Source organism: Crotalus tigris, unplaced genomic scaffold, assembly GCF_016545835.1.
Source record: "Crotalus tigris isolate CLP2741 ecotype Arizona unplaced genomic scaffold, ASM1654583v1 scf7180000018569.352800, whole genome shotgun sequence".
Lineage (NCBI taxonomy): Eukaryota > Metazoa > Chordata > Lepidosauria > Squamata > Viperidae > Crotalus > Crotalus tigris.
The window spans coordinates 171,380-198,302 of record NW_024097079.1 but is presented as its reverse complement, the minus strand read 5'-3'; the positions used below and the strand labels follow the sequence as shown (position 1 = coordinate 198,302).

Genomic DNA, 26,923 nt, shown 5'->3' with positions numbered 1-26,923 from the left:
GCTAAAGAGAATCAAGTTTCCAATTTCTCTATTTAAGTGGGAATTATTTTAATATATACTTTATTTGCAGTGGGTATTGTAAAATACACATCAGAATTAATTCCATTTGCTGATAACATACAATTAGACCATAAGCTCTTAAGCTCTCCAGCTTACATATCCAAGTTATGACTGAATGCTGTCTTTGAAATGGCAAGAGTCCTCAGTCCAACTATAGGTAATATTTTATTGAAGTGAGTAAATTTACCTTCCAAATAGTGTCCAATTCCCCACCTCTGATTTAGGACTTAATGCCACATTTATGAAATCAGCAGACAGTTATAACAGCCTATTTTTGTACTGAGTTTGTAAGGAATGAAATGACTGTTCAGTAATAAAATTACTGCTCCCAAATTCCAAGTAAAATGTATGGTTCCTATCCAATGTATGATTGAAACAGTCTATGTAAAATTCCCACAACTTAAACATAAAATTTTATTATCTTTATTTGGCATACTAGGGACCTGTAATAAGGCAAACAATATATCTGTTAAAAATGTTTGAGACTTCCACAAAATGCCAGCATGGAGAGAGTTGGGAAGGGAATGGAGTCAATAAATAAATGAAGGAGAATTCACATTTAATCATGGAAAACATTTAGCTCAGCAATTTTATGGTGATGCATTCCTTATTTTAGTTTTAGACTTCATAAAACATTTCATATCTCTGTCATGACAGGATATAACACAAGGAAGGTGAAGAAGGGTGGTAGTGGTAGTGCCTGGGACAAACTGGGACAAACTGTTAACCTGGTAATTTCAAAAATTAAAAGTAAATGAGAAATTATAATATTTAAGGGATCATTCCTAAATTAAATGTATTAGGTACATGTGAGTCAACTTTCTTTTGATTCAAATCATAAGTCTGAGCAGATTCAACTATTTGAATCAATACAGAAAATCAAATCCGCTCAACTGATTTTTTCAAAATCAGCAAGCCAGATCATTGACCCCATATGTCATCTTAACTTCGTTTAGAAGTTAATTCAAATCTTCACATAGTCCTAGTTCTTAATAATTTTCTTCCAAAGAAAAGTCATTTAATTCTATTTAAAACAACAAAACTCCATTTGCACATGATTCTTGCAACATTTTCAGTTTCATCAAAATCTGAGAGAATAATTAGCAATTTCGCCTTCTCCTCCCTCTCTTCTTTGATTAAGGTTTTCTAGAGATGCATAAAAATTCCCACTTAATTTTCTTGCACACATTTGGTAGCATTTACATTTATAAAGAACAGGAAAGGTTTCATGTCCCATTCTAATAAATAAGCATCTAGGAGAGTATATATCTGAAAACAATTATTACTCTGAAATTGAGAAGTCTGTACCCTATCATGAATTTTCTTGCAAATATCAACTTATTCTATTGAGAAAGTAAAATATTAATATTTGTGTTTAGTTGAAGCTAATCTGTGGACTCTATGAATATTACTATTGTTGTGAGTATTGCTTCAATTATTTATTGGCTTTTAATGTTTCTAAGCCACCCAGAGTCACCTCTAGGTAAGATGAGGAATAAACAAGCCTAATAAATAAATAAAAATAATTGTGCAAAAGCAATTATGTGTCTCAGATGAAAAATAAGGTAGCCTCTAATGGTAAATCCATGATGTTACTGAGGTTTTTTTTTTTCAAGGGGAGAAAGTATCCATGCAGGGATATATAGAAAAGGAGCCACTTAACAACCCATTTCAGGTCTCCTGGACAATATCATGAACTCTTGGTGGCAAAATACCTCAATTAGATGAGGAAGTTCTGGGAAACAAATTACTCTTCTTAAAAGCCCTTCAAATGTGGCCCAAAACAGCAATATATCTATCCTTAAATGTTCTCTCCCATCCTTGCAGTTATTTAGTACATCATCAAATGGCTTTCTGACCCCAAGGAAAGTTGATGGGTTGATTTTTGGGCTTCCTAACACCTCAGACATTGCCTTCCTCTGATATTCAGGCTTGTACAATTCATGGAGGATACCACCTCAGTCATGTGTCCTTGCAGAGCTTGCAGATATAATAAAAAGTAGCCCATTTCAGCAACTCATATGTTGATTAGATAATATATGACTTAAGCTTTATTGTGTAGCCCTTGCATAAATTTGGCTTAACAGTGGAAGGATAACCAAATCTGAACAGTAAAACTGACCAGTGGTATGCAAAAAATCACGATAAAACTATAACATTGAAAAACAAGAGGTTCTACCTTGTCTGGTCTCTAGTATGGATCCATCAAGCCTAAGGAGGCTTCTTTGCTTGGTTTTAGTGGCAGGATATAATAGGGCAGTGATGGTGAACCTTTTAGAAACCAAGTGCCCAAAAATCACCCCCATCCGTTCCCGCTCCGCCCTGCCCACTGGCCACCCACCACCTACATGGCCTGCCACAGATCACCCAAGTGGCACAGCAGCACCATGGCAGCTATGCCCTCCGCAGCACCATCTGCACGTGACAGGGCGCAAGGGCAGAGTCTTGTCCCCGCTGCCCGGCTACCATATCCTTGGCTGCACTGCTTTGCATGGGCCGCACCCGGGGTGACTCTCCTCTGGGGGGGCTGCCGGTGAGGAGGGGGCCATGGGAGGAGGCGGGGATGAGGCGACAGTGCATGTGCCCACAGAGAGGGCTCTGAGTGCCGCTTCTGGCACGTGTGCCATAGGTTCGCCATCACTGTAATAGTGATGTGGATTCAGAAATCCACAGTTAAAGTTAAAAAATTCACAGTTTAACTTCTCCCCATCACCACCTCACAGAGGTGACAACACAGTCAGATAAGCCACTTGATTGGCTCTGAATGGGGCCCCTAAGCCCCCTGGAAAAAATCCCATATCCTCAAGGTCTTGAAGAAAAGCAACAATACCTTCCAATCTTATCTCTGTTACAAAGAGAGGGAGCCATCACAGAGAAGGCCCTTTTTCTAGATCCCACCAGATATGCTTTATTTAAACCCTTTTCCTGATCCATAACCCAAATCAACACAAGAAAGTTTTGTGATGAACTTAAGTGAATTGAGAAGCAATACAATGAGATTCTCCTTCTAACACGATGTTGGATCTTAGTCCTCTGCCTCCTGCCTTTACAAGTCTCCCTGCTTGTTTCCCACCTTTGATAGTTCCTGCCATTCATCACTGCATCAAAAAAATTAACCCTTACAGGGGAGAAGGAGAGGCTTTGAGGCTAGAAAATATGCTTTCTAGCTTCTTTGCCTCAGTGAAGAGAATTACATTGCCTCTGTGACACGAATCTCTTGTCAAAGCAAATCTCTGTTGCCTCTGTAACATATAGCTTTACGCCATATATCTTGTGCCAATTTTCAATGATTAATTTTCCTATTTTGCTAATTTTAATTTATTTTCATGATTTACAGCATAGCTATTAATACAATACATACAATACAATACAAATACATATTAATGCCTTTTTATTAAAATGGACTTTGAAGGAAATCCCATTAGGAAAACTCAAGAATCACACAGCTGAATTTTGTGCAAGAGTCAGAGAGCATATCTGTCTAGAAAATAAATATTGTTAGAACTTCCTGTTATGTTTCACAGATGTAAATCTATGACGCTCATCTATGGGAAATAAATTGAAAAAGTATTTTGAAGTTTAAAGTTCATATTATTCCACTGATATCATTAATAAAACAAGTTCATCTACAAAGCATTGTTTAAGGTACAATAATATATATGTTTACTCCAAAGTAAGTCCCCTTAAGTTCCAATGGGGTTCCCAGATAAGCATTTATGGATTTTCAGCTCCAGCTCATATTCAATACTGGATTTAATTATCAAAGATATTCATCTTTCTTGGGGGTCCAATTGCTATTAAATATTTTGAACAGTAGAATTTCCTTTTTAAAAATCTGCTACACAGTTTAAAGTTATAGTATGGAATTACTTCTCTAATTTAAAAACATGATTCAAATTACGAAGTTGTCCTTTACCATTTAGAACAAAGAACTGTAACCTAATCTTTTCACCTTCTCCTGATCATTGGCTTTTTTGATAAATATTCTGGTGCTCTTCCTGAGCTGAAGATCCCTCTGTGCCACATAAGATAGTATTACTGGATTTTCTCTTTTGTCCCTCACCCCCACATTCAATTGTATCTAATTCTCAGAGACTGTCTGGACAAGTCCCTGCAGTTTTCTTGGCAAGGCCATTGACTTCTTTCAGGGCTTCCTGGCCTAAAGTCACCCAGCAAATATGCCAGGTTCAAGGGTGATCTGCTTTCCTCCAATGCCCTGACATTACCTTCATTTGTGCGGAATCCAAAGCAGTTTTCCAATTATGGATTCGGAATCAGCAGTTTAATAATAATGGAAGGGTGGCTCTCTCCTATTAATGCAACGTATGTTGCAAGTTTTGTAATTCGACAGAACTTAACAAATGGGTCAAATTGGTCACAAATTCATCCACATGTTTTGGGGAAGTCAATTCCTACCAGTTAAACAGTAATAAATCTAGTCTAAAAAGACAGATGAATCTATTCATTCCATTTTATTCCACTCTGTTTTTAAAATTGGGGAGGAGAAATCCAAACAAACATTTGAAACATTTTGTGTATGCATTTTCATATCTTACTGGACACATTTTCCCTCTAATATATTTGCTTTAGAATTCCATTTTTATTTAGTAGCACATTTTGTGTGAATATTTTGATTGGTGGTCTGAATTGGAATATTCAGAGCAGTATGCAAACTAATATGATAATGAATTTTATCCTGCAACTCAAGTTTTGTTCTACTACAAAAGGGAATTTTGTTTTCTAACTTGAATGCCTGAGAATTTATTTCAACTTTCTCTTGGTAGTGTTTTTGAGTTTATTTTATTGTCAGGTACAACAAATAGCTATTCCTATTTAATATTCTAAAGTTTCCTGGCTGCCCTGTCTCTTCTAATGTGAGATGTTCTCCCATGGTAGCTTCCTTTCAATTTAATTTAATGTTAGAAATCAGAGAAGCTGAAGACTTCTGAAAGATGAAACTTATAAGAAGCAAGGCATTCATATACATACTGGTTGGAAAGCACAAAGTGAGGTTAAAATTCAGATGAAATTATAACTGCATATAAGCTGTTTTAACAGCCATTCTTTTTTCCAATAAAGTAATCCTAAAACTGTTAGTTCTATGAAGTAAGAGTCATGTTTACTAATCTAGTAGAATTTTTTTTTTTTTTTGCACTTCAGGATAACGCTGTTTTTCTTTGAAAGAAGTTGTTACAGATGCAAGCTATAAAAAGTTTCATGGTATAGTACACAGATGAGCTTTAAAACATCCAAATTCTTAGCACTTCAAATTTTAGTCTGTCTACAAACCTATTTCCATGGGGAATACAGTGCAATCAATCCAAGTTTTTATATCCACCTAAATTTCCTCTTAGGATATCCTACTAATGATATCAGTTCATTGTGATTTTATATTAACAACATACATATTTAGACTGAATAAAATCAATTATTTATTTGAAGTTGTAATTGATATCCTCATATTCTACTTATTTATATGCTTCTGTATTCAATTAATATTGGATTGATTATATAATTAGCTAACAATCCAAAATCAGTCATTTGTTAAGTGTGGTCCACTGGATTAGCAGAACAGATTCAAACAGCCTTCTGGATTTGAATACCTATTTTGTATCTAAGATATAAGCCAGAATTTCCAAAAGAACTTACTTTTTGATAAACATCTGCATCAATATTTGAAGCTATGTCATAATTCAAAAGATAATTATGATTAATTATTCATTCTTATGAATCAAAGCTTTGCAGTGCTAATAAAATGCATTCAAACCTGGCATATGATAGAATTGTGACTGGGATAGAACATGTGTGTGTGTGTGCAAAATTTACTCCATCTTTATCAAAGATATGTTTCTTTTGTCAAAAAAAGTGAGCAACAAAACATAAGATAGATCATTCAGAAGCAAAAAAGATGTCAGCTGAGTCCAATTAGGGCTGTTCAGTCAAAATCCAATTTACCATTTAGATATGAACGTAAAAATTGTAATAAGGGAGACTGCAAATACTACAATTGATTAAAAAGATCACTATGATTCATATAAAGTAAACATATTTTCTATCTCTTAAATGTCCTTATTTAAAGGGCTCAAAAGGAAATGGTATACACATGTGTGCATGAGTTATGATGTATTTTTTTGGGCAGTTCTTTAAATGTCTGAAAGTAATATTCAATTTTCTAAACAGAATTACAAAATTTCAAAATCTATCCTCCTATCTAGAATTGGTACTGCTGCCATCTCCTAATGTAGGTGCAATCTTAAATATTTTCAAGAGCCTCATCCAATATAGAGCCCTTCAAATGTTTTATATTGCCTGTCTCCTCATCCCTAATCACTGATCATGCTCTCTGGAGATGATGGGTATTGTCAGTTCACAAATGTTTTCATAATGTTTCCATTAAGGTAGAATCTAGGAATTCACATACCAGATGTGCAATCCAATTTATAATTCATGTCAGCAAAATCTATATACATTAAGTGAATTGTTGAAAGAACAAACATCCCTGATTATTTCTCTATAATAGATAGATACTTTGAACTGGGCTGGGGTGAAGGGTAGAGTGGGGAAATCAAGTGCTTTCCAAAAAGTACTTTATAGATTCCTTAATACATGACGTGTGCAGTACATGGCATATGCAGTACACAGCAGGTGTTCTTTATTTTCTAGAAAAAAAACCACAGCTATTTTATACATCTTTAAATTTCTAGACCAAGGTTTTGATGTATTTTTTTTCACATAACAGAATAGTTGCAAAAGGAAAGAAGATTGTAAAAGGTATTCTCTTAAAACAGTAGGAGAAATGCACTGGTCATATTATCTTTTACGTCAATTACATCTTTTATCAAAGGTAAATCAGAAGATAGCCTTCAAAAATGTTGACAGCTTCAGAAAAATATTTATTAATAGTAAACTGCACTAATGGAAAGTTTTGTGTATTCATTGGAACTCAAATAAAAAGAAAGGCAAGGCAAGGCACCAGAGCAAGTAGCCAATATTCCTATTAATGAGAAGAAAAACTGAGCAATTATTCAACCTTGTCATATTTTTATGAGATAGTTGGTCATGTGAAAAAGCAATCACTGCTTGCTTCTGAATTAGATGTGACCAGCTACATTTCAAGTCAAAATAAGACTATTTACTGAAACATATCTGAAATAATTTGCTGATACAAACTTAGGCATGTAGTCATCTGTTTCAAGAAAAACATCAGGAATTGCTTTTAAAGTCCTGAATATCTTTGAAAGGGAACCAGAGCAACTGCAGAATCAAATTAAACAGTTAACGTAGAAACTGTATACTGTACGAAGCAAACTATATATCAAAAAGTAAATGGTGTAAATAAACAAGAGAAGGCAAGACAAAGTCATGCAATGCAAAGGTATCAGAGACCTTTCAGAGAGCTATTAGAAGAATGTGCAAAGCTATTACACAATATCCTTAAATTCACCTGCAAAAAAAAGCCCAAAATTCCAAAAATATTAGAATCCTTCACAGTAAGTAAAAACTAGATATTCAAACTAGTAAGTGAAATATTGGATATTCAAGAGACATTATGCTTGTCCTTCTTGTTGTTCATTTTTCCAACATAAATTTGAAGTGCCTTTATATATTTCAGACACTTTTTCTGGTCAGATATACCAATGGTACATCATTTAATAAAATTTCTGTTTAGGGATATAACAGAGTGTAAATATCAATCATATTTCAAACATATTTTCCATTATTCAATCTGTGCATTATAACCCAAAATTTCAGCTTACTTTATCATATATTCTTTCACTTGTTCTTCTTTTGTTTTAATGTTTTAGCATTTCTGTTTATACATTTTAGTAATTACATGTTCATCATTTGCACACAGTTCCATTTCCCAGTCTTACAATGTTCAAACTTTGATCTGTCTACTTTAACTCTTTCTAATAACTGAGTAAGAAAATCATTGTCAATTATATCCCTCTGTCACCAGTTCTTGTCCTGATTTTATTTCACATTTTCCTTGAGAATATTTCAGATCTCATGATTAGCCATTTTTGTTTTTCTGTTATTTATCATCTACTTACAATAGTAAGGCATACTCTGATAAGTTCTCATTTAGATTACTGCAACTTAGGATTCCCTTGAAAGTGGCTCAAAAATGGCTCAAAATCTTCAGTTAGATTCCTGCATAAAAATGATACTATGAAATACAGAACAAAAGTACTATAGAAAATATGATATAATAACACATGCTAAGAACATCAATCAAGAAAAATATCTCTGATTTGGGGAATATGGTTCATCCAAAAATAATATAATATCTTTGTTTTTGCTTAATGTGTTTACTTACAGTATTTATAGCCTGTATTACGTTTTGTAAATGTGTCTCATTCTTCTTCCAAAGAGGAATTTTTCTTTCAAAACAACTCTGAGCAGTAAGTTGGGCCAAGAAAAAATGATTTATCAATGAGTTTAGATACAAAAAAGAATTTAAAATCTTCTAATTTCAAAATAAGGAACTTTAGCAACTCTCCATTTCTTGTCGGGTTATCTGATGTTTTAGACATAAAAAGCAGAAGATATTTTCTATGGGAAAATACCAATTGGATAAAATTTAAATTAAAAGTGAGGATTGGAACTCTTTGGAACCACTGTAAGTGCTACATAAAACATTTTTTGTTTATTAAATAAAAAATAGCAAGTGTATATTTTTGACTCTGGTATTTGTATTGAAGATTTACATGGGAAACATCACGGATATGGCTAAAACTACTCTAGGTTAACTCAACACCATCTTGTCTTAATATTTTATTTATTTTCTTTCTAAAACGTTCAACATTTAGAGCTGATCAAATATTTCTAAGTAGTCAGTGCCTACATTCGGTAATGTGCTATTCCTTGCAATTCTCAGACTCTGGGTAAAACAATACTTTTATAACTAAATAGTGTAGCTCTGACATCACATGTCACTGTGTCTCTGCTTAAAATGATAGAAAGATAGAATACAAAGAATAAATCTACTACTTGATTAATACCCAGCATAACATCCATGAATTTGATACAAATTTTGAGATTCAGCTGATGTCTCTATGATCTATAGACAGACACAAATGAATAGTTTTTTCTACTCATTCTAACAAGTATCAAGAATACAGTGTCATTTTAATATAAAGTAAAATATCAATTTATAACAAGGGTCAAGATTCACCCATTCAGACAAAAGAAACAATTGAAGAATTGGCACTTGGATACATTACATCATCAATCATTCATCTGAATGATGAGCTTGTCATCCCCACTAGACAAAAATTCAATAAATTAGGTGAATATACAGTAGCTTGGTCACAGTCATTGAAGATCTTGTTCTGAATCTACGAAAAGTTTGGTAGGTGAACTCATTAGATTTCTATAGTATGGAATCTATCCAAAATGCCAGTGAATATAAAAAATGTATAACATATGTATGGATAATGTATGGTCCTACAGTCATATCCTTGAAGTATCTTCCTATTTTTTTAAACTAAGAGACAAAGTTATTATTAAAAGCTGGCTTTGCTCTCCCCACTTCCCAAATATACAGTATATACTCCAGGCAGTTCCATGACTTGAAAAACAGATAGTTATGTACTTCTTTATCTTTATCAACAGAATTTTGTGATATATGATCTACCATTGTAAAATATTTGGTACAAACAAGTTTTGGGAGAGGGTTTAAGGTTACATTAAAACAGAAAGGATAACTGCATGATAACAAACACTATTAAGAACATGGGATACATTTAACATCTTTTTTCAAATCTTAATTAAAAGGTTAGAAAGATGTTTTCTTGTTAAAATGTTTTCTTGAAGAATTTTTTGTGATGGAATAAAGAAGAATGCAAAAAAAATTCTGCAACAATATTTGAATAAACTAAGGATTCTGTTAGAAGTAAAAGGAAGGGATATAAAGTTGGGTTATTTGATCAAGGTTAAAATAAGTCTTCTTCTTCTTCTTCTTCTTCTTCTTCTTCTTCTTCTTCTTCTTCTTCTTCTTCTTCTTCTTCTTCTTCTTCTTCTTCTTCTTCTTCTTCTTCTTCTTCTTTGCAAAGTTCTGCAAACCTTTATGACGTTTTGCTGATACTAGGATTGGAAATTGGATGTTTTATGCCTTCGCTTATAGATAAGGGGTGGAATATTGGTTGAAGAGATATCTGTTTGTAAACTTATGTGGGTGAAGAGTTACTAAATTGTCTATACTTGTTGTAAAAAAGGTTGAAAGTCACTTCTTTATATATTTTCTTTCTTTCTTTATCATATTCTTTCTCTTCTTTCTTTTTCCTTTTACTTGCACATTTTATTGTTTCTTCCTATTTTCTTTCTTTAAGTTTAGTTTGTATTAATTAGTTTTTAGTATTTTCGATATGAGCAAATTGACAACTGCATTGAAGCAAAACTCATTAAAAAATTTGCAATAGACTTTCCAAATCAAAGGGTCTTTGAATCATCATTTTTTTTTTCATCAAGGACAAATTATATTTCTTGCAAAATACTTTTGATGAACTGGCAACATCCATATGTTGCATTGAGGAAGACTCTAATCTATTTTTATTAATGTCAAACATTGAGACCAGATTGCTCATTAGTCTGAAAAGCCTGGTATGTCAGACTATTACTCCTGTCAAATACATGAAGATGTTACCATGCCTCCACTGACTCTCGTAATGAAAAAATTACATGTAAACCAAAACCTGCTTTATATCTTTTGCTAATTCTTTCTAACTACATCTGTCAGGCTTAAGCCCAGAAATAAGTCTGTGAGCTCCAATTCAGTTCAATTCTTTATTTGCTTACATCTAATAGACAGAATCTTGTCAAACTAAAGCTATAACTTTCTAATCTACTGGATTTATCCTAAGAGATTCTAGACTACAGTTACCATAAACCTCTTTCCCACTCCCTCCTCCAGCTCAGGATCACACAATCTCTTAATCCAGATCTCCTTCTGGGAATGTTCTGAGTTGTCTCCCACTACCGGTGCAGTGCACATTCCATCACAATGTTAGATTACATAACAGATACCATTTCATCAAATGAAAGCAAGGTATTATATTAGTCTTCTTGGGTCTTATTGATTTTTCAAACATGTCAAGAATTTATACCTGATATGATTAACCTGTGACATAAATATGATTTATAAAAACAGACTATGACTGTTAAATTAGGAGGTATTCGTCCTTACGCAATTGTTCTACCATTTCACAGTAATATAAATAGATATTAAACTACTTTTCTGAGAAACAAGTATGTTAGAGAAAAAATAGTACTTGTACACTTTCTATTTTTCCTTTAACAAAATGAAATAATGAACCTACAATGTCTGAAAACCTATGATGTTTAAGCAGTTTTCACAAAATCAAACTGGGATCCTTTGGAGCTCTTCTGAGTAAAAATGATTCCTTACAGAAAAAGTCTGCATAGTCTTTTAATCCACATATCACTCTTTTGACCCTTTTCCCAATTTGATTTCATTTATGTTGGTTTGCTAGTAGCCATTATCAAATCTTCCTTCAAATGGATACTTCAACATGCTCTCCCAACTTAAAATCTTTCTACTTATTTTTGCTTTTTATTGTTTTTTCTGTACAGTCTAGCCAACACCTCCTGTTTATTAGATATGTTTTTGGCCTGATGACCATAATAGTAAGTACTTTAGTCCTAAAGAACATTCCCCAAAATGAGGAGCTGGGGAGAGAGCCTGCACTCCGGGCTAATTGGAGAATGTGATTTATGACTGTTTTGTGAGAGTGGGACTTGCAACTTGTTACTTTGTATCTGGGGGAAGGGAATCTAGTTTTGGGTTCAACTACGTAGTGCCGATACTTCATTTCCTGAATAAAATGTTCTTTGAGAAAGAATTCTTGCCTTGAAGTTCTTTAATGGGTTTCATCTATTGGAATCATGAAAGCTACTCTGGAAGATTACTAAGTTTTCAGATAATTTCAGATAATTTAATTACTATTAAATTGCCTATTTAATAGTACATATATGGCCAATAATATTAATTTTATTCCTTTGATTTTTGGGGGGGAGAATTCTGAAATATCTATAAGATCAGCCTTCTATAGCTGGTCCAGGCTTTACTGTTTTATTTCTAGGGAAACTGATCTTTGCTGGATAACATAAAATATCAGTTCCTCATCCTGTTTATGAATAACTTTTTTAATCATGTCATCTGGCCAACTGAAATAGAGAAATCATACTCCATATTTCCCTACACTAATGTAATAAATGTTCTTTCGAATGTCTTTATACTCCAACATATTGAAAGATTGGGGCAAAATAATAACATGTCAATTTAAAAATTGATAATGTAATTTATTTAATTTATTGATTAAATAAATACATAGAGTTGTACAACATTGGAGAAAAATGCCTGATCATCTTCAGAACATGATTGTGATACTTCTATCATATATGCTTGTTTTCTGGTGGTCTGTCTCCATAAATCAATACCACAGTCACAAACAGGCCTGTTTTGATTTGAATTACATCACGCACATCACAGAAAAAAAATGGTGTAGCCTCTCTGTTAATATAGAATCATAGCTGCATTCCAGATGCCAAATATTCCCAGAAGATTTCTGATAGTAGCAGTCATCACAATAATATGAACAAAGCTTCCTTCAAAAGTAGTGTTAATTCAGACTGCAAAATATAAATCAAATCCTTTAGGTTGCGTTCAGCCACTGGTACTTACAATCAAGAAGTAAAAGCCGTTTACTTACTTGCCAGGGGTCCTTTGCTGAGATACATAAGGGGTCTGTTCAACATTTCACAGGCTTATTGTGTGACATTGCTTCAGTGGTGGGATTCAAATATATGAACAACCGGTTCTCTGTGTGGATGCCACTTCCAGAAGTCCATTCTGGGCCTGGGCAACAAAAAATTAGCTACTGGTTCTGCCGAACTGGTACGAACCGTCTGAATCCACCACTGCATTGCTTCCATTTTCCTCTGTTCCTCATCAGCTTCACCAGAATTGCAATGTTGCTTATGAAAACCAATGATTAGCCTGAAGAAGTAATTTTCATGATTAAAATTGAAACAAACTCAACAGAAATAAACTTTTATTAGAGCTTTCTTTATTACAAAAGCATTCAAAATAGGGTTTGCTTCAATATAGGTTTTCAATATGGTCATGCTCTAGATAACATGAGGTCATTGTAATCAAGTAAAGGATTATATTAATCATGAACATTAGGACTAGCAATCAGCTTTTCTTGATAGGATTATGTAATATGTCATACCTGGTATAGCAATGTCTTGAAGACAACTTTTGCAATAGGATAGCTAACACTCTATGTATGTCAGGGATTGTCACCCAATAATGTCTTAGTTTTGATTATTTACTTTGATAACATCACTAATTAATACTACTGATAATCCACCATTATAAATTAGGACACATTCTAAGAACTAACAGGTGAAAATAGTATGAACTCCAGCAACTGCAGAGAACGAGAAGAAAGACTGTTTTGTTAACAAGAGAGCAAAAGTATAGATTTTGTAATAGGATTTTATATGAGAAACAAAGCAGAGGAGGAGTAAACAATCACAGATACTATCATAGAGGACCAAATATCTACTTCTTATGCCAAGGATGCCATAATACATAACATAAAACATACATTTTTTCATATTCTCAAATGGGAAAATTATATGCTTCAAGCAATCTGATTATGTTAGCAAAGGAATAATTATAATATTTTCTGGCATAAAAAGCAAATGTTGAGTGAATTTGAATCTAATTTCTCTCATCATGAAGTATTAAGCAATGTTTGCTATGGACAATTATGAGAAACAGAAAAAAAATGTGGTTTGCTCATTTCTCAATTTGCTATATGATTTTAAACCTAAAATCAAAAGGGTAAGTTCTGAACTTTAAATCATCTTCTGATCTGGAAGCCCCTTTTTCTAATTTCCATAGTAATGAACCCTCTGAGACCAGCCCTTGCCATGGTGATATAACTTTCTGCTGACATAACATTTAGGGCAATCAAAAGGAGTGTTTCACAAATCCTATTAGCACAAGCAAAGCATCTCTCCTTGGAGTAACCACCTCTTTTGACTGGCTGACAGAGCTGCTTCAAAGGCTTTCCTCCACAGTCTGTGTATGTGTATGCAAATACAGAAACGATCCACTGCCAATCCCAGCAGAAATGTTGCCTATGCATGCACATACATATAAACTGGACAATCTTGAAAGCAGCCAAGCAAGAAGAATGTTGCACTCGAACCAGTGTGTTTTGCAAAGTTTTATGAGTTCTTCGTATATATGTGCAAGAGTAAGACATTTTTTGCATTTCAGAACCAGCCATGTGTGCCTTACAGAATATATCAGACTGTTTAACAATTTGAAAAAAAGTCCTTGATTCAGGCTTCCATGTGTTGCAAAGCAACACTTTTGATGCTTTATGAAAATGCTATGATGCCCTAACATTGGTAGGAAGTTACAAATGACAATCAGGGCTGGACTCTCATTTGGACACATCAAACAAAAAGGAGAATTATATAAACTATAATGCTATGGAAATACTGTGACAACTTGAAGAAAGGAAAGATATTTCAGTACAGAAAATCCCACAGGCTAAATCTGATACAGTAAATCAAGATCCTGAGATGACAAGAATAGAATAGAATAGAACAGAACAGAATAGATTTCCAACCATTGTTTCTTGTCCTGCCCTCTGGTGCTTGGTGAGTAACATGACTCGCTTTTTTTGTGGCAGCCCCTCAAATACTGGAATGCTGCTATCATGTCTCTCCTATTTTTTCTTTTCTTTAGACTAGCCAACCCAAGTCCTGCAGCCGTTCTTCATATGTTTTAGCCTCCAGGCTTCCAGTTCAAAGGTAAGCAACTCAATGGGCAGTCACAGGACCCAAGGTAGGACTTACTGAAAGAGCCAAAAATAAGCCCACTGTGTGCAGCAGCCCAGGCATGGAGTTTTACAGACTATCTCTAGGAACAGAAGACTATAAGTTCTGGGGAGAAGAAAGGCTCCATACATGTCAGCAGAGAAGTAAAAAAGATTTTCAAATGTAAATGGACTGAGTTTGGCTACAAGAGCTGAAGACTTGGGAAAGTATCAAAGAATTAGGGAACAGTTAATTTATATAATTATAAATTTATGAATATTGAGGTAATATAAACATACAGTATAGAAGCAATTATAAAGTGCTATAAAGCAATAGAAAGACTCTAGATTAAGACTGGTAGGAAGAATTGAAATAGGAAGGACTTCCAGTCCTGCATGGTAGCAACTGGTCGTGGGCTTGCGGACCGCCGCATCCCCACAGCCAACTTTTGTTCTGCCTAGAGACCCTAATGGGTCCAAGCCGTCCCAGAGAGGCATCGAAGAAAGAAGAGTGCCCAGCGACTCTGGAATGATGGCGTCATTCTGTTCGTCTTGGGGAAAGCCTTCTAGCCCAACAGGAGAAAGGCTGTATTTCACTGATCAGCCCAAGCTACTTGCAACTGGAGTCCAAAAGAACTAATCAGCATTACAGTAAACAGCGTGCTTGAAACTGGGTGAGGAATCTGATTTTCCCTTTCCTATTCTACACTTAATTTCCTGGAAAAGATTCCCAAGAAGCAAAATACCTCCGAAAGTGAAGGAGGGGGACTTCCGCCCCATCCTTATATTAACAGAAGCGGCAAATTAAAATTTCTATGAAGGATCAAAATATATGGTAGTGAAATAAATTTATAAACTTGAAAGCTAAAATATAACTTTGTACAAGTTTAAGACTGTTGAATGGTTAAGACTCTCATTTTAAAGACCATTGTTCATATTGAAAACTAAATAGATGCTGACACCTAGTGGTGGATGAAGGCTATGACAGCTATGATTTCCATAGAGAACTTGCCAAAATCTGGGAAAAGCTAATCTGTGTTTATTACCTTCAAAGTTTTAATAATAAAGAACAGCTGTGACAAAAAAGACAACAATCTAGGCTGCAGACAAAGAGAGAATTATAAGCTTTAGGGGAAAAAATATTTTTTGAACTTTTTAGATTACAAATATCTATTTAACTGGGACTTATTTGCAGATAAAAAGGAAAACTCCAACTTTTGGCTATCATGGATCAGAGACATGTAGACAGAACACACCAAGAAAACATAAATACCTCTCAGGAAGAGATATATAGTATACGGCAATTAATTCAAATAACACTGAGTTCAAATCACAAAGAAATCCAAAATAACTTTGAAAATACAAATCAATCTACCTCTAAGTTAACCTTACAACAAAAAAACTTCCAGGAAACAACAACAGAGAAGGAGTAGACAAAACAAATAAGTGGACATAAAACTGAAAATAGAGTCTCAAAGATGGAACTTAATAAAGCAAGAAAATATGATTTAATCCTAGTGAGAAAAAATTTACAAGAAATGTAAAAAAATCATCCCTTAAGACTACAAAATAAATCTGAGGACAAAAAAAACCAGATTGGATAAAATGGAATGTAGAGATGTTGAAAATATCAGAGAGAAAGGAAGTGATAAGAGAAGCAAAGAAGGAGAAAGAGAAAAACATTTTCAAGAAACATGGAAAGGTAAAAGCTTCACATAAAGACACTTTATTCAATTTACTTCTTATACGTACAGCAACAGTCATAAATATATGGAAAAACTTTTTGATTCAGCAAAACACATTGATCAAGAAAGATACTGGTCAAAGGAAAAAGATCAAAGTGAAAATTAAGAAAATAGATGATGGGATCTACCAGAGAGAATATTTAAAAAAGAAACATTTGTTTGAATATGGTTAAAGAAATAGAAACGATTCTGAATACATATGTCATTCTAAGAGAGATGAATTCCTTAAATAATACTGTATGCTTTTCCCCCCTTTTTATTTTGTTTCTTGATATAAGTAATATAATACTGCTGAAATGGCCTAGATCAGTGATGGCGAACCTTTTAGAGACTGAGTGCCCAAACTGCAACTCAAAACCCACTTATGTATCATCGGGTGCCGGGTGGGTGTGGCCCATTGGGTGGGCATGGCCAATTGGGTGGGCGTAGCTGCGGTGGTAACAGCAGACTGGGTGGGACTAAAGAGTTCAATCAATCAATTCCAACTTTGCAAAATCTTTTTTTTCCCACAAGAAGTTGAAACTGATGGATTGTTTGATTGATTTTTGTCACCTTTTCTTGCACACGGTGGCGGAGGCCTAGGACTGGGGCAACAGCGCGTGTGCCCACAGAGAGGACTTTGCATGCCACCTGTAGCACGCATACCATAGGTTTGCCACCATAGGCCTAAATGAAGGAAATGTTTTAGATAATTAAATGTGTCTGAATTTAAGGAAATTATAATGTATAAAAAAAGAAAAAATATTTTGAATAAGAGTTAAAGGATTAAGTGATTAGGCACATTAAATGGAATATTTAAAGATTAAATATATTTTTAATCATAGTTAAAAAGAATAAGAAATTTTGGGAATGACTATATATTAGCTTAGGAGGAATATATATTTTAAGTAGTATTTTATTTTTTATGTTTCTTTACTCTTGCTCTCTTTTCCTTTTTTTACTGTTTTTATCTGTTCTTTAAGAAATGTAAAAGGGTTGAGATGGTTTATATGGGAAAAATGGATTTAAATTTTTAAATGTAATTAACTGTTGAGAAAATCTTAACCAGCAAGAATACTTTGAACTTTATGAGAGAAACAAATCTAAATAAGGACTGTAACAGCATATAAGATGAGGCAACCAGAATGATTAGATAGAAAAGAAATATTATATTGATGTGATCATTATTTCTAGGAATATTGGGGAAAAATCATATATGTAATTGTTTTTTATCAAAATAATAAGAGCTGTATTATTTCAAAATTTGCAAAGAAGATAGTTTGGGGAAAAGAGGAAATCAACTAAATGTACTATGTGGATTATGGATTATAGAAACCAATTGTTAATGATTTTTCTTTACAAATGTAAACCCAGAAAACACACTGTTTACCAACTATTAAGTGATTTATATTTTTAAAAAATCAATAAAATATATGAGGGGGGAAAGAATTGAAATAGTAAATACAAAAGGCACAAATATATAGTTAACATTAAAAGTCAGAAGGAGGATTTTAATTTTGTTCAATAAAGCAAATCCTAGTGGGGATAAGCCTTTATCTCTGTCACCTATACCAGATTCACAAAAAACACTAATACTGACATTTCTATTTTATTATTTATTAAAAAAAATTAAACCACCTAATAGCAAAATCTGGGTAGTTTGCAATAAAACACATATAAAACCAATACAATCTGAATCAAAAGAAAAGAAAAGCAAAAAAGAAAAACACCATGTAACGTAAGCAACAGCAGTCATCTAAAAACTAAGAATTGCAAGCCTATTAAAAAGCCTGGAAAATATAAAAGTCCTCACAGGGCACCGAAATCATGCTGATATGGATATCAGTCTAGTCACCATAGAAAAACTCTAAATCTTATAGAGATCAACTTCATTTCCTTTGTACAATTCTCATCTTCTCATTAGCACTAAGCACTACTTTAGCCCACCGGGCTGCAGCTCCCAGCAATAACTGAGAAAGACTGTGACTTTCATGCATCCAAATTTGAAATTCACATAAAAGAGGACACAGATACAGCAGTCTTGATTGTGACAAGAGCATCAGCACACATATCTTTTACAAAGCTGCAGGACAGACAGTGTCATTTGCTCCCTTAGATGCTGATGCTTTCTCAGTAAAGATTTAAAAAAAATGTTCAAAACAATAAAATCATAAATAACATTCTGAACCCTTATACTTAACAACTTGCCATAAAAATCACATGGCTTAATATCACCAGTATCACCCAAATGCTTCAGAATACATTTCTAAAATGCTTCTACCAGATTAAATACTTTCAGAATTTGAAAGATTAGCACTTAGCTTGTGAACCTAACCAAACAAGGACAGTGGATGAGTTTTATATGTATTGTTCTTTGAAATTATATTCACAAGTGCATTTCATACAACACATACTTGTACACACAGAGACACTGATGCTATATGCTTAGTCATTCTGAGTATTCCAAATAATAGTATGATCCTGCAATAAAATACAAAAGTCATTTTCACAGAAATTTTCCTTCTCACCCCAATGGGTGGTATGTGTTTTCCTCAATTTTGGGTCCTCTGCCAGAGGCCTGGGAGTTTGAGACTTCTGTACAGTTATTTTAGTACTTCCTAGCAAATGCACTTTTTTGGACAGACAGCTCTGGTGTTCCTGCATTTGCTGGAACCACTTTCCCAGCTTAGGAGTCATAGCCCCAAGTGTTCCTACCACCATTAGGACCAGTTTGGCCTTTACTTTCAGCAACTTCTTTAGCTCTTCTTTCAGGCCTTGGCACTTTTCCAGCTCTTCATATTACTTCCCAATATTGCTATCACTTGGCACCTATCATCACCACTGCCTTCCTGCTTTTTGTCTACTGCCAAGATAGTTGGTTGATTGGCTAGTACTTACCTGCCTGTCTGTATCTGGAAGCCCCACAAGTCGCTATATCTTCCATCTGGACTTCGGAGGGTCTAGCTCATATATTTGCAGATGTTGTCACTGCCTGCAACTTACATCCTGCCATTATGTATTGGATTGTCTCTGAGGCCTCTCTGCACAGTCTGCATCTTGGAACCTGCCTAGTGTGCTAGTCTTGCTTCTATGGATGTAGGGTTTAGTGCCTGTTCTTGTACTATGATCAATTCCTCAGTGCTTTTAATCCAGCCTTTTCCAGCACCAGTAAGATTTCCCAATGTCTGCCACCTCAGCTATCTGTCAATGGTACATCCAATGCAGAGTTTTGCCTTGCTATCACACTTCCTTTGTATGATCTTCCTTCCATGTCTGCCTTAGGCATTCTCTCAGCACTGATATTCAGGTGCCATCTTATTGATATATTCCAGGATGCTCTGGGTTTCGTCCAGGACAGTGGCTTTGACAAACAAATTCACACACACACTTACAGAGTGAAATTATTCTTATAAATACTCACACTACAATATTTTGCTGTTGACAAATAGGACTTGAATGTCAAAAACGCACTAGGAAGATAGAGAATTTTGCATAATATTACAAATTTTGCATCAGTGTTACAAATATTAACAGAGTAACAGCTTTGACACCACCATGAACATTATTCTTCCTTCTTTACTTATGTCTAGTTATTCTAAATTGTTGTCTTCTTTATCTCTTTTGAGCATCTCCCAGAAGTACTCAGGCAAAGAAGAACATGAAGCCAAAATTCCAAGTAACCTAAAACCCCACACCCTGATGAAACATTAGATCTGTAATCCTATTCGCATTTACTTAAAAGTGAATTTTATTGGAAAAAGAACCAGGGCTCACCTCTGAGATTTATTTCACCCTGGTGCAATATGAATGTTCAACAACTCTTAAGACATTTTGGAAGGCTTGCTCATGCAATAAAAGTGCAGCTGTTACTTAGTTAAAAGTGGGATAGGGCAGGGTGGAAATGTAAAAGTTATTTCATGCAGTTATTATAGATTATTCCACTATATCACTACAGTATGGCTTTTGAAATTTTAGTTGTTTGGAAACTAGCTTTTTTCTTAGCAAATCCGAGGTTCATGTCAGAGAGCTATTTTCCCCTTCCCCATCATAGCTACTTGAAGTTTATTTCTAGTATAAACTTCCCCATCATAGCTACTTGAAGTTTATTTCTAGTATAATTAATCTTTGTGTTTGCAAATTAAAGCTCCTTGATTTCTTCTTCAAAAACTCAGTAAATACTCACTTAATTTAAAAAAATAGCGTATAAATTTGTGGGATTAACTTTGATTCAATTGTTAAAAGACATTCCATTTATAACTTTCATGTATAACTTTCTTTCCTACCTTCAATTTCATATCCTATGATATAAATCCAAAGAAAACAGAACCATCATGATAAAACATGTCAATTTTAGCAAAAATTATATTTGATAACTGTGCAAATGCACAGTTGCATTAAAAGGCAAATCTGATATTTCTGATGTAAAAAAAATCATTTAACTTTTCTACAAAAAGTGGTTTACTGTAGTCCACCTGTGATTGAGTTAGAACTGATGTTATAATTTTTTTCCCCCACTTTTCATGGCTCTTGCAGCAAAGTGGTCTGGATTAAATTCTTTCTTGGCACGGCTCCAAGAACTCCCTAGGCTTGCAATTCAGAATCATTTGACTCTGCATTTATTTCCCCCTGCACCAAGTGATCACAACAATCTCATTTGCTGAGGCAATAGACTCGTTTTTCTATGCCCTGGGTTGTCAAAAAGAGATTTCCTAACAGTTTGGATTAGAATGCAGATACTCATCTGTGGTTTAGCTAACAAAAGGAACTGTGCAGAGATCCTATAACCTTTTGTGAAAACACATACTCAGTTTCAGTGCTACTCTGTCTTTCACTTTATTGAGATGCCCCCTAAAATGAGAAGTATTTCTGGAAAAATGTTTTGCACAACTTATAATATTTGGAATTCACATAGTGATTAGATATTTGGGGGGGAAATTGGAGAAGCCCATCTAGACTCCTGTTTCCCTCAGATGGTACATCTCAAGAGAACTGAGTCCTCCTTTCAGTCTAAACATACTTTTGCTTCTTATTTGCTCCCCATCAGTCAAGGATCACATAAGAAAGACATTTATGTTTTAGATTAAGAAATTACATGATGTGAAATATCTAATGACTTGAATCAGTGCATCTGACCTTGACCCAGACATCATCAGTTTGTGCCATGTCATCCATTCAGATCCTAAGGAATGTGACACCAACCAACTGCTCTTCTTGTCTCTGTGAAAAGTAGGCAATGATGGAAAGAAAAGCTATCTTCCTGTAGTTGCCCATGCGAAAGGGAACTGGATGAGATAGCAGCTGCCTGCATCTATCATCTATCTATCCATCCATCCATCCATCTATCTATCTATCTATCTATCTATCTATCTATCTATCTATCTATCTATCTATCTATCTTTCTCTCTCTCACACACACAGAGAGGGGGGGGGGGAGAGAGAGAGAGACAGAGACAGAGAGACAGAGAGAGCAAATAAAGTTTACCTTAGTGAATACAGTATATACATAGAGTATATAATCAAGACCTGGAAGTCAAAATAATTTCTGCCCACTCTAGATGGCCTAATCCTAACTGCATCATAAGAGGGTAAAAGTAGCCTGAATCAACTGCTTATGGAAGGCACAGCTGATCCCTTCTCTCTTCTGTTCTATCCTCAATAGTGTTTCTCATTCTGTGCCTATAGACTCAGGCATTCTCTGTGGCAGATGGAACCACCTGAAGGAAGCTCCTATGATGACTTTTCTATCAGGCCATTAAAGGGCAATAATACAGAGAAAACTGAAAATTTCCACACTTCTGTCCTGTCTAAAGTTTGAAGGAAGGCAATTGATTCTGCTTTGGTCATCTCTAAATGGAATAGCAGAGACGATGATTGTATGTCTTAGCCACTCGCCTTTTAGGAGCTCGGTTGCCCAACAGATGTGTGAAAACCCCCAAATTCATTTTGAAAGTTATAGTTCAAGCACATCTGGAGAACAGCTTTTCTTTTTATCCATTTTTGATGGCCTGAGTCTAATAATGCCACACAGAGGAAGAAAAAGCCATTATACTAAGTAAATAAATAAATAAATACTGCCTCTACTTTGGGGTCAAGGTAAAGGGCAAGAGAAGAATATCTAGCAAAAATTATAGTGTGTCTTTGAAAAAAAACAATGAGATCAGAATGCCTATTGCCTAGGGTTCAGTAAAACCTAAGCTAAAAGGCACCCAAAAAGAGTAGGGACAGGTTTATCTGATCTTTAATCTTCACTCCCCAACAATTCTGTTTCTAGCAAGCTTGGTGAAGGAACAGGAAGTTGGTGAAGATAAGATGTTGCTGAGGGACCGCATATGCGTTTTCACATCCATATACCCACATATAGTCAACACATGCAGCCTTTGGGCCAAAGATTATCTTTGGTCTAGGGCAGGGGTAGGCAAACTTGGTTCTTTTATGCCTCGTAGACTTACTCCCAGAATTCCTGAGCCAGTATGGCTGGCTCAGGAATTCTGGGAGTGAAGCCCACGAGTCATAAAAGAGCCAAAGTTGTCTACCCTTGGTCTAGGGAGACTAATACAGTTCATAGAACAAGCTATATAACTCTATTTCATTATCAAAATTATATTTTGATTATATTAAAGGATATTTAAGATTTTCTTTATGAATGAAACAAAACATAGTATAAATATAAATAAGAAAACCTGATGTGCCAGTGTATAAAATAAAGTTTAAATAGATGGTGTTTTTAAAGAGGAGTGTTGTCCAAGGTATATCTGTAATTTAAGTAATTATGTCATCTGAAAGCAAGTGGATTTTGTTAATGATTTAATTTTCAGATTCATAAATTAGCTAGAAGTGGGGCACTGAATAAATAAATAAAAGTTTTTCTCAAATATTAAAGGACATTAACTTCAGGTATGTAAAAATATGTGTAACACATGGATTTCTACTACACAAAAAGAATTATATGCTGTGCAAAATTAATATTAAATATTCAACTGACCCAAGTTACTGTTTTGTAACCCAAGATACCTCATCCAACATTGCCATCATAATTTAGCCATTTCCTGCCCCGCCATTTGGTGAGCTCAAGTGGAAAAAGAAATAGTTGAATAGACTGTGAAACACTAAGACTAAGGAAACTATCCATTCTTTCAAACACAGAGAAAACCCCATCCCTCCTTATATATGGCTCCACCCACAATATGTTGTGATGCTTGCCCTCTGAAGGAGCAGCCTGTGGCACTTCAGACCAATCCAACCCTTCAACCCTGTAGACAGCCTGAAAATAAATAAGTTTTTACCCCATTTTCAGATCAATTGCTGTTAGCGTACCTTTTTGACGAGTAATATTGCCTGGGCTATAATATGTTGTTTCCTCTGTAAAGCTCTATTTTTATATTTATTTTCTCTTTTTTATGTATTGTATTGATTTTTAACTGTACATTTCCCAAACTCTTTGCTGAGTTGGGAAGCCTCACAAATCTAAATCAATTATAAATATGACACAGTCTCCCCCAACACCGAGATCATTAGCAAATATGCATGGCTTGTGTGTGCAAACATATATGAATGCATAAACTCACAATAAGCTAGGCATTTAACTGGCAAAAAGTTACCTATTCCTGCCTTCAGTTTGACTTAGAAATCAGTACAGATGCCACTGACAGCTGTACCAGCCTGTCATTCCATCCACAGCCCTAACATTCACCTTTCCCCACCTATCTCCATGGATTTTTTTTTTTTACAGGAAAGGAATAAAGAAAAACGAAATTCAGGTGCTGTAACTTCATAACCCATTCCGTTTCCTTCGAAAATCCAGTCTGTACTTTATTAGTCATTAGCTCTTTGGTCCGCATTGATTGCAACCGACTGATACTCTAGCTTCTATCTTTCCTATGCATGTTCTTGCCTTTTTAATGAGCTCCTTTCCAGTTTGCAAAGAAAGGAGAATGGTTCGGCTGAGTCCAATTCCCGCTTTGGATTGCGACTGAGCAGACGGCTTGTCCTTTAGCGAGCAATTAATTATACTGCCTTGCACACCTGCGCTCGCCGGTCGGTCAGTATGCTCTACCCTAGGTCCCTTAGCCCCGGGAACCCAAACAATGCCAGAAGTTAAGGCTTTCCAGGGTGTTATCACGATCCCTCCTCCCCCTCCCCCACACACTGCCTTGTATATTAACCTTGGAACTACTGCACTCAACGCAAGCAGTTGCACAAAAGGTGTATTTTGATAAAGGGAGACTTTCCATTCAGTGCTGCCGCTGCCTGCGCCGTATAAACTCGTCGTTTTCCCCTCCTGTCCCCTAGGAGCCTTAATTTAATGTCTCCGAGACCTACCAAAGGGCTGGCCGGATTGATGTTCTGCTCTACCCTCTCTATTCAGATATTCGCAAGGAGGGTAGAGTACAGGAGTGGTGTGTGTTTAAATGGGGGAAGAGAGTCTTTTGACGATTCTGGCGTAAGGGAAATCGTACTGACCAGTTGTGGGAACATCAGGAACCAGCTTGATGGGACCGATCTGCCGCATCTGAAACGCCGTCCTTACTTCGTGGCAGCTGGGATTCTTGCCTCCCGAGACCCCGCTGCAGAGTCCGGCGGCCGCTGTCGCTAGCAGTAAGAGCTCGAAGCGTCGCCAACAGAAGAAGACTCCACGACTGTTGTCACCGGCCATTTCCACATTCCCCACAAGGGACACAGATAAACCAGGGACGCCCGACACACGTCCCAAGAAATAAATCAACACCCACACACGCACGAAATGAGGGAACAGGAGAGAGGGAAAGAGGTGGCAGCAAGCGTTCAAGTTGAGAAGAAACTTGCCCTGGATAAACTTGCGAGCAGTGGGCGGGGAATTGGAAAAAAAAAAAAAAAAAAAAGCCCGCGGAGGTCCTACACCGAATCTCTCGAAGTCCTGATCCTGGGAACAGCAACGTTCCAAGCGTGGAACCCTGCAACTTTTAGAACCTTCGCTTTTCCCGCGAGGGTTCGAACAGTCGGATAACTAAAAGAGCGTCAGCTGGGGAGACGCCAATGTTCGAAATGTGACTTTTCCTCCTCCTCCTCCTCCTCCCTGCTCTGCCTCCAATGAACACGCCCGGCGGGAGGTGGTGGTGGTGGTCCTGCAGCCCACTCCTCTTTACTGTAAGCGTAGTTGCTGTAAACGGAGCCGTCGTTCTATTTACTAGCTTGCACTATACGTTACACTTTTTCCAATAAGGACGTTTCTTTTAAAAATGCATTTGCAGAGGAGAACCCTTGCAACCTCTTTATTGCAATATACTCCAATACTTCACCTGGGAATATTTTTCCAAAATTCGCTTCCCTTTTGAAAAAAAACTTATAAATTTTCATCAAATGAAATGTGGACTGGTAAACAAATAAAATACAGAACTATTTCTCTGTTCTGGCCTACTTCCAGTACATTGTGGATCATCTTCAAGGAGTGTACATTGAGTATTTCTCAATTCCACATTGATAGCGTAAGCCCATCTATATAAAGACTGCTGCTCCTTTGAGTAAAGAGCAGGGTGGCTAAATGTAAGCAGGACAAGGTAGAAAGCAGAACTATGCCTAACAATGGACAGAACTACAGAAAACTGAAGACATACAGATGCTAACAAAGATGTGTAAGGATGGTGTGGGTGCAAAAAGTTATCACCTCACAGAAAAACAGCTGCAGTGTCTTGGCAGAACTCCCTGAAATTTTTAAAGACTTTCCTTCAGATATGTAATAAAAATCTTGTTCAGCAATACTTGTTCTCAAGCCTGAAACAAAATAATTAGCTTAAAAGTTTTGTAAGACTGCATTGTGCACACTAATAGCTTTTTCTTTATATAAAGCCTCTGTAATGTGGGAAATTTTACATGTTGACTTTCTGTCAGTTGCCAATTATTTAATACTTGTGAGCCCTGCTGTAGCATGCTTATCAAATTTAATGTATGTGAACCATAAGCAAAGTTTAATTTAAAACAGAATTCCATTTTCTGCAGTTTGGGCAGTTTTCTAACTGCCAAAGTAAGTAACACATGAATAATATCTGCTGCTATTTAATAGTTATGTTGTTAAAGCAGTGCTAATGAAAACTAGTCTGCAAAGCAGACAGGAAGGATCAGACAACCTAAGGAAGAGAGGGGTAACAACTGAGACATAACTAAGATGAAGCTAAGGATGACTCAAAATCACAAATGTCCCTATGGAGATTGTCAGTCATCCAGGCCTCGTTGTCCCAAAGGTGTTTTTTCAGCAGCTGGATTTTGTTTTTCCAGTGAATGTGAAAACACACCTTTGAGATA

The 26,923-nt window shown here is 35.5% G+C and overlaps 1 protein-coding gene across 4 annotated transcripts in view; it reads right to left on the bottom strand.

Annotated features, from left to right (window-relative positions):
- LOC120313102 (glypican-5-like) overlaps nucleotides 1-26,684 on the bottom strand; it is a 144,280-nt gene extending 117,596 nt beyond the window's left edge. The window contains exons 1-2 of one of the 4 annotated variants that reach the window (XM_039354639.1): nucleotides 25,109-25,242; nucleotides 12,795-13,081 (exon numbers count right to left, since the gene is read on the bottom strand). In XM_039354639.1, coding sequence (XP_039210573.1) covers nucleotides 12,795-12,840 — 46 coding nt within the window. In that variant the 5' untranslated portion in view covers nucleotides 12,841-13,081; nucleotides 25,109-25,242. Of the gene's footprint in view, nucleotides 1-12,794; nucleotides 13,082-25,108 lie in introns of all 4 variants that reach the window. The other 3 variants (XM_039354640.1, XM_039354638.1, XM_039354637.1) reach the window with 3 other exon arrangements.
- Between the last annotated feature and the right edge of the window lie 239 nt (nucleotides 26,685-26,923).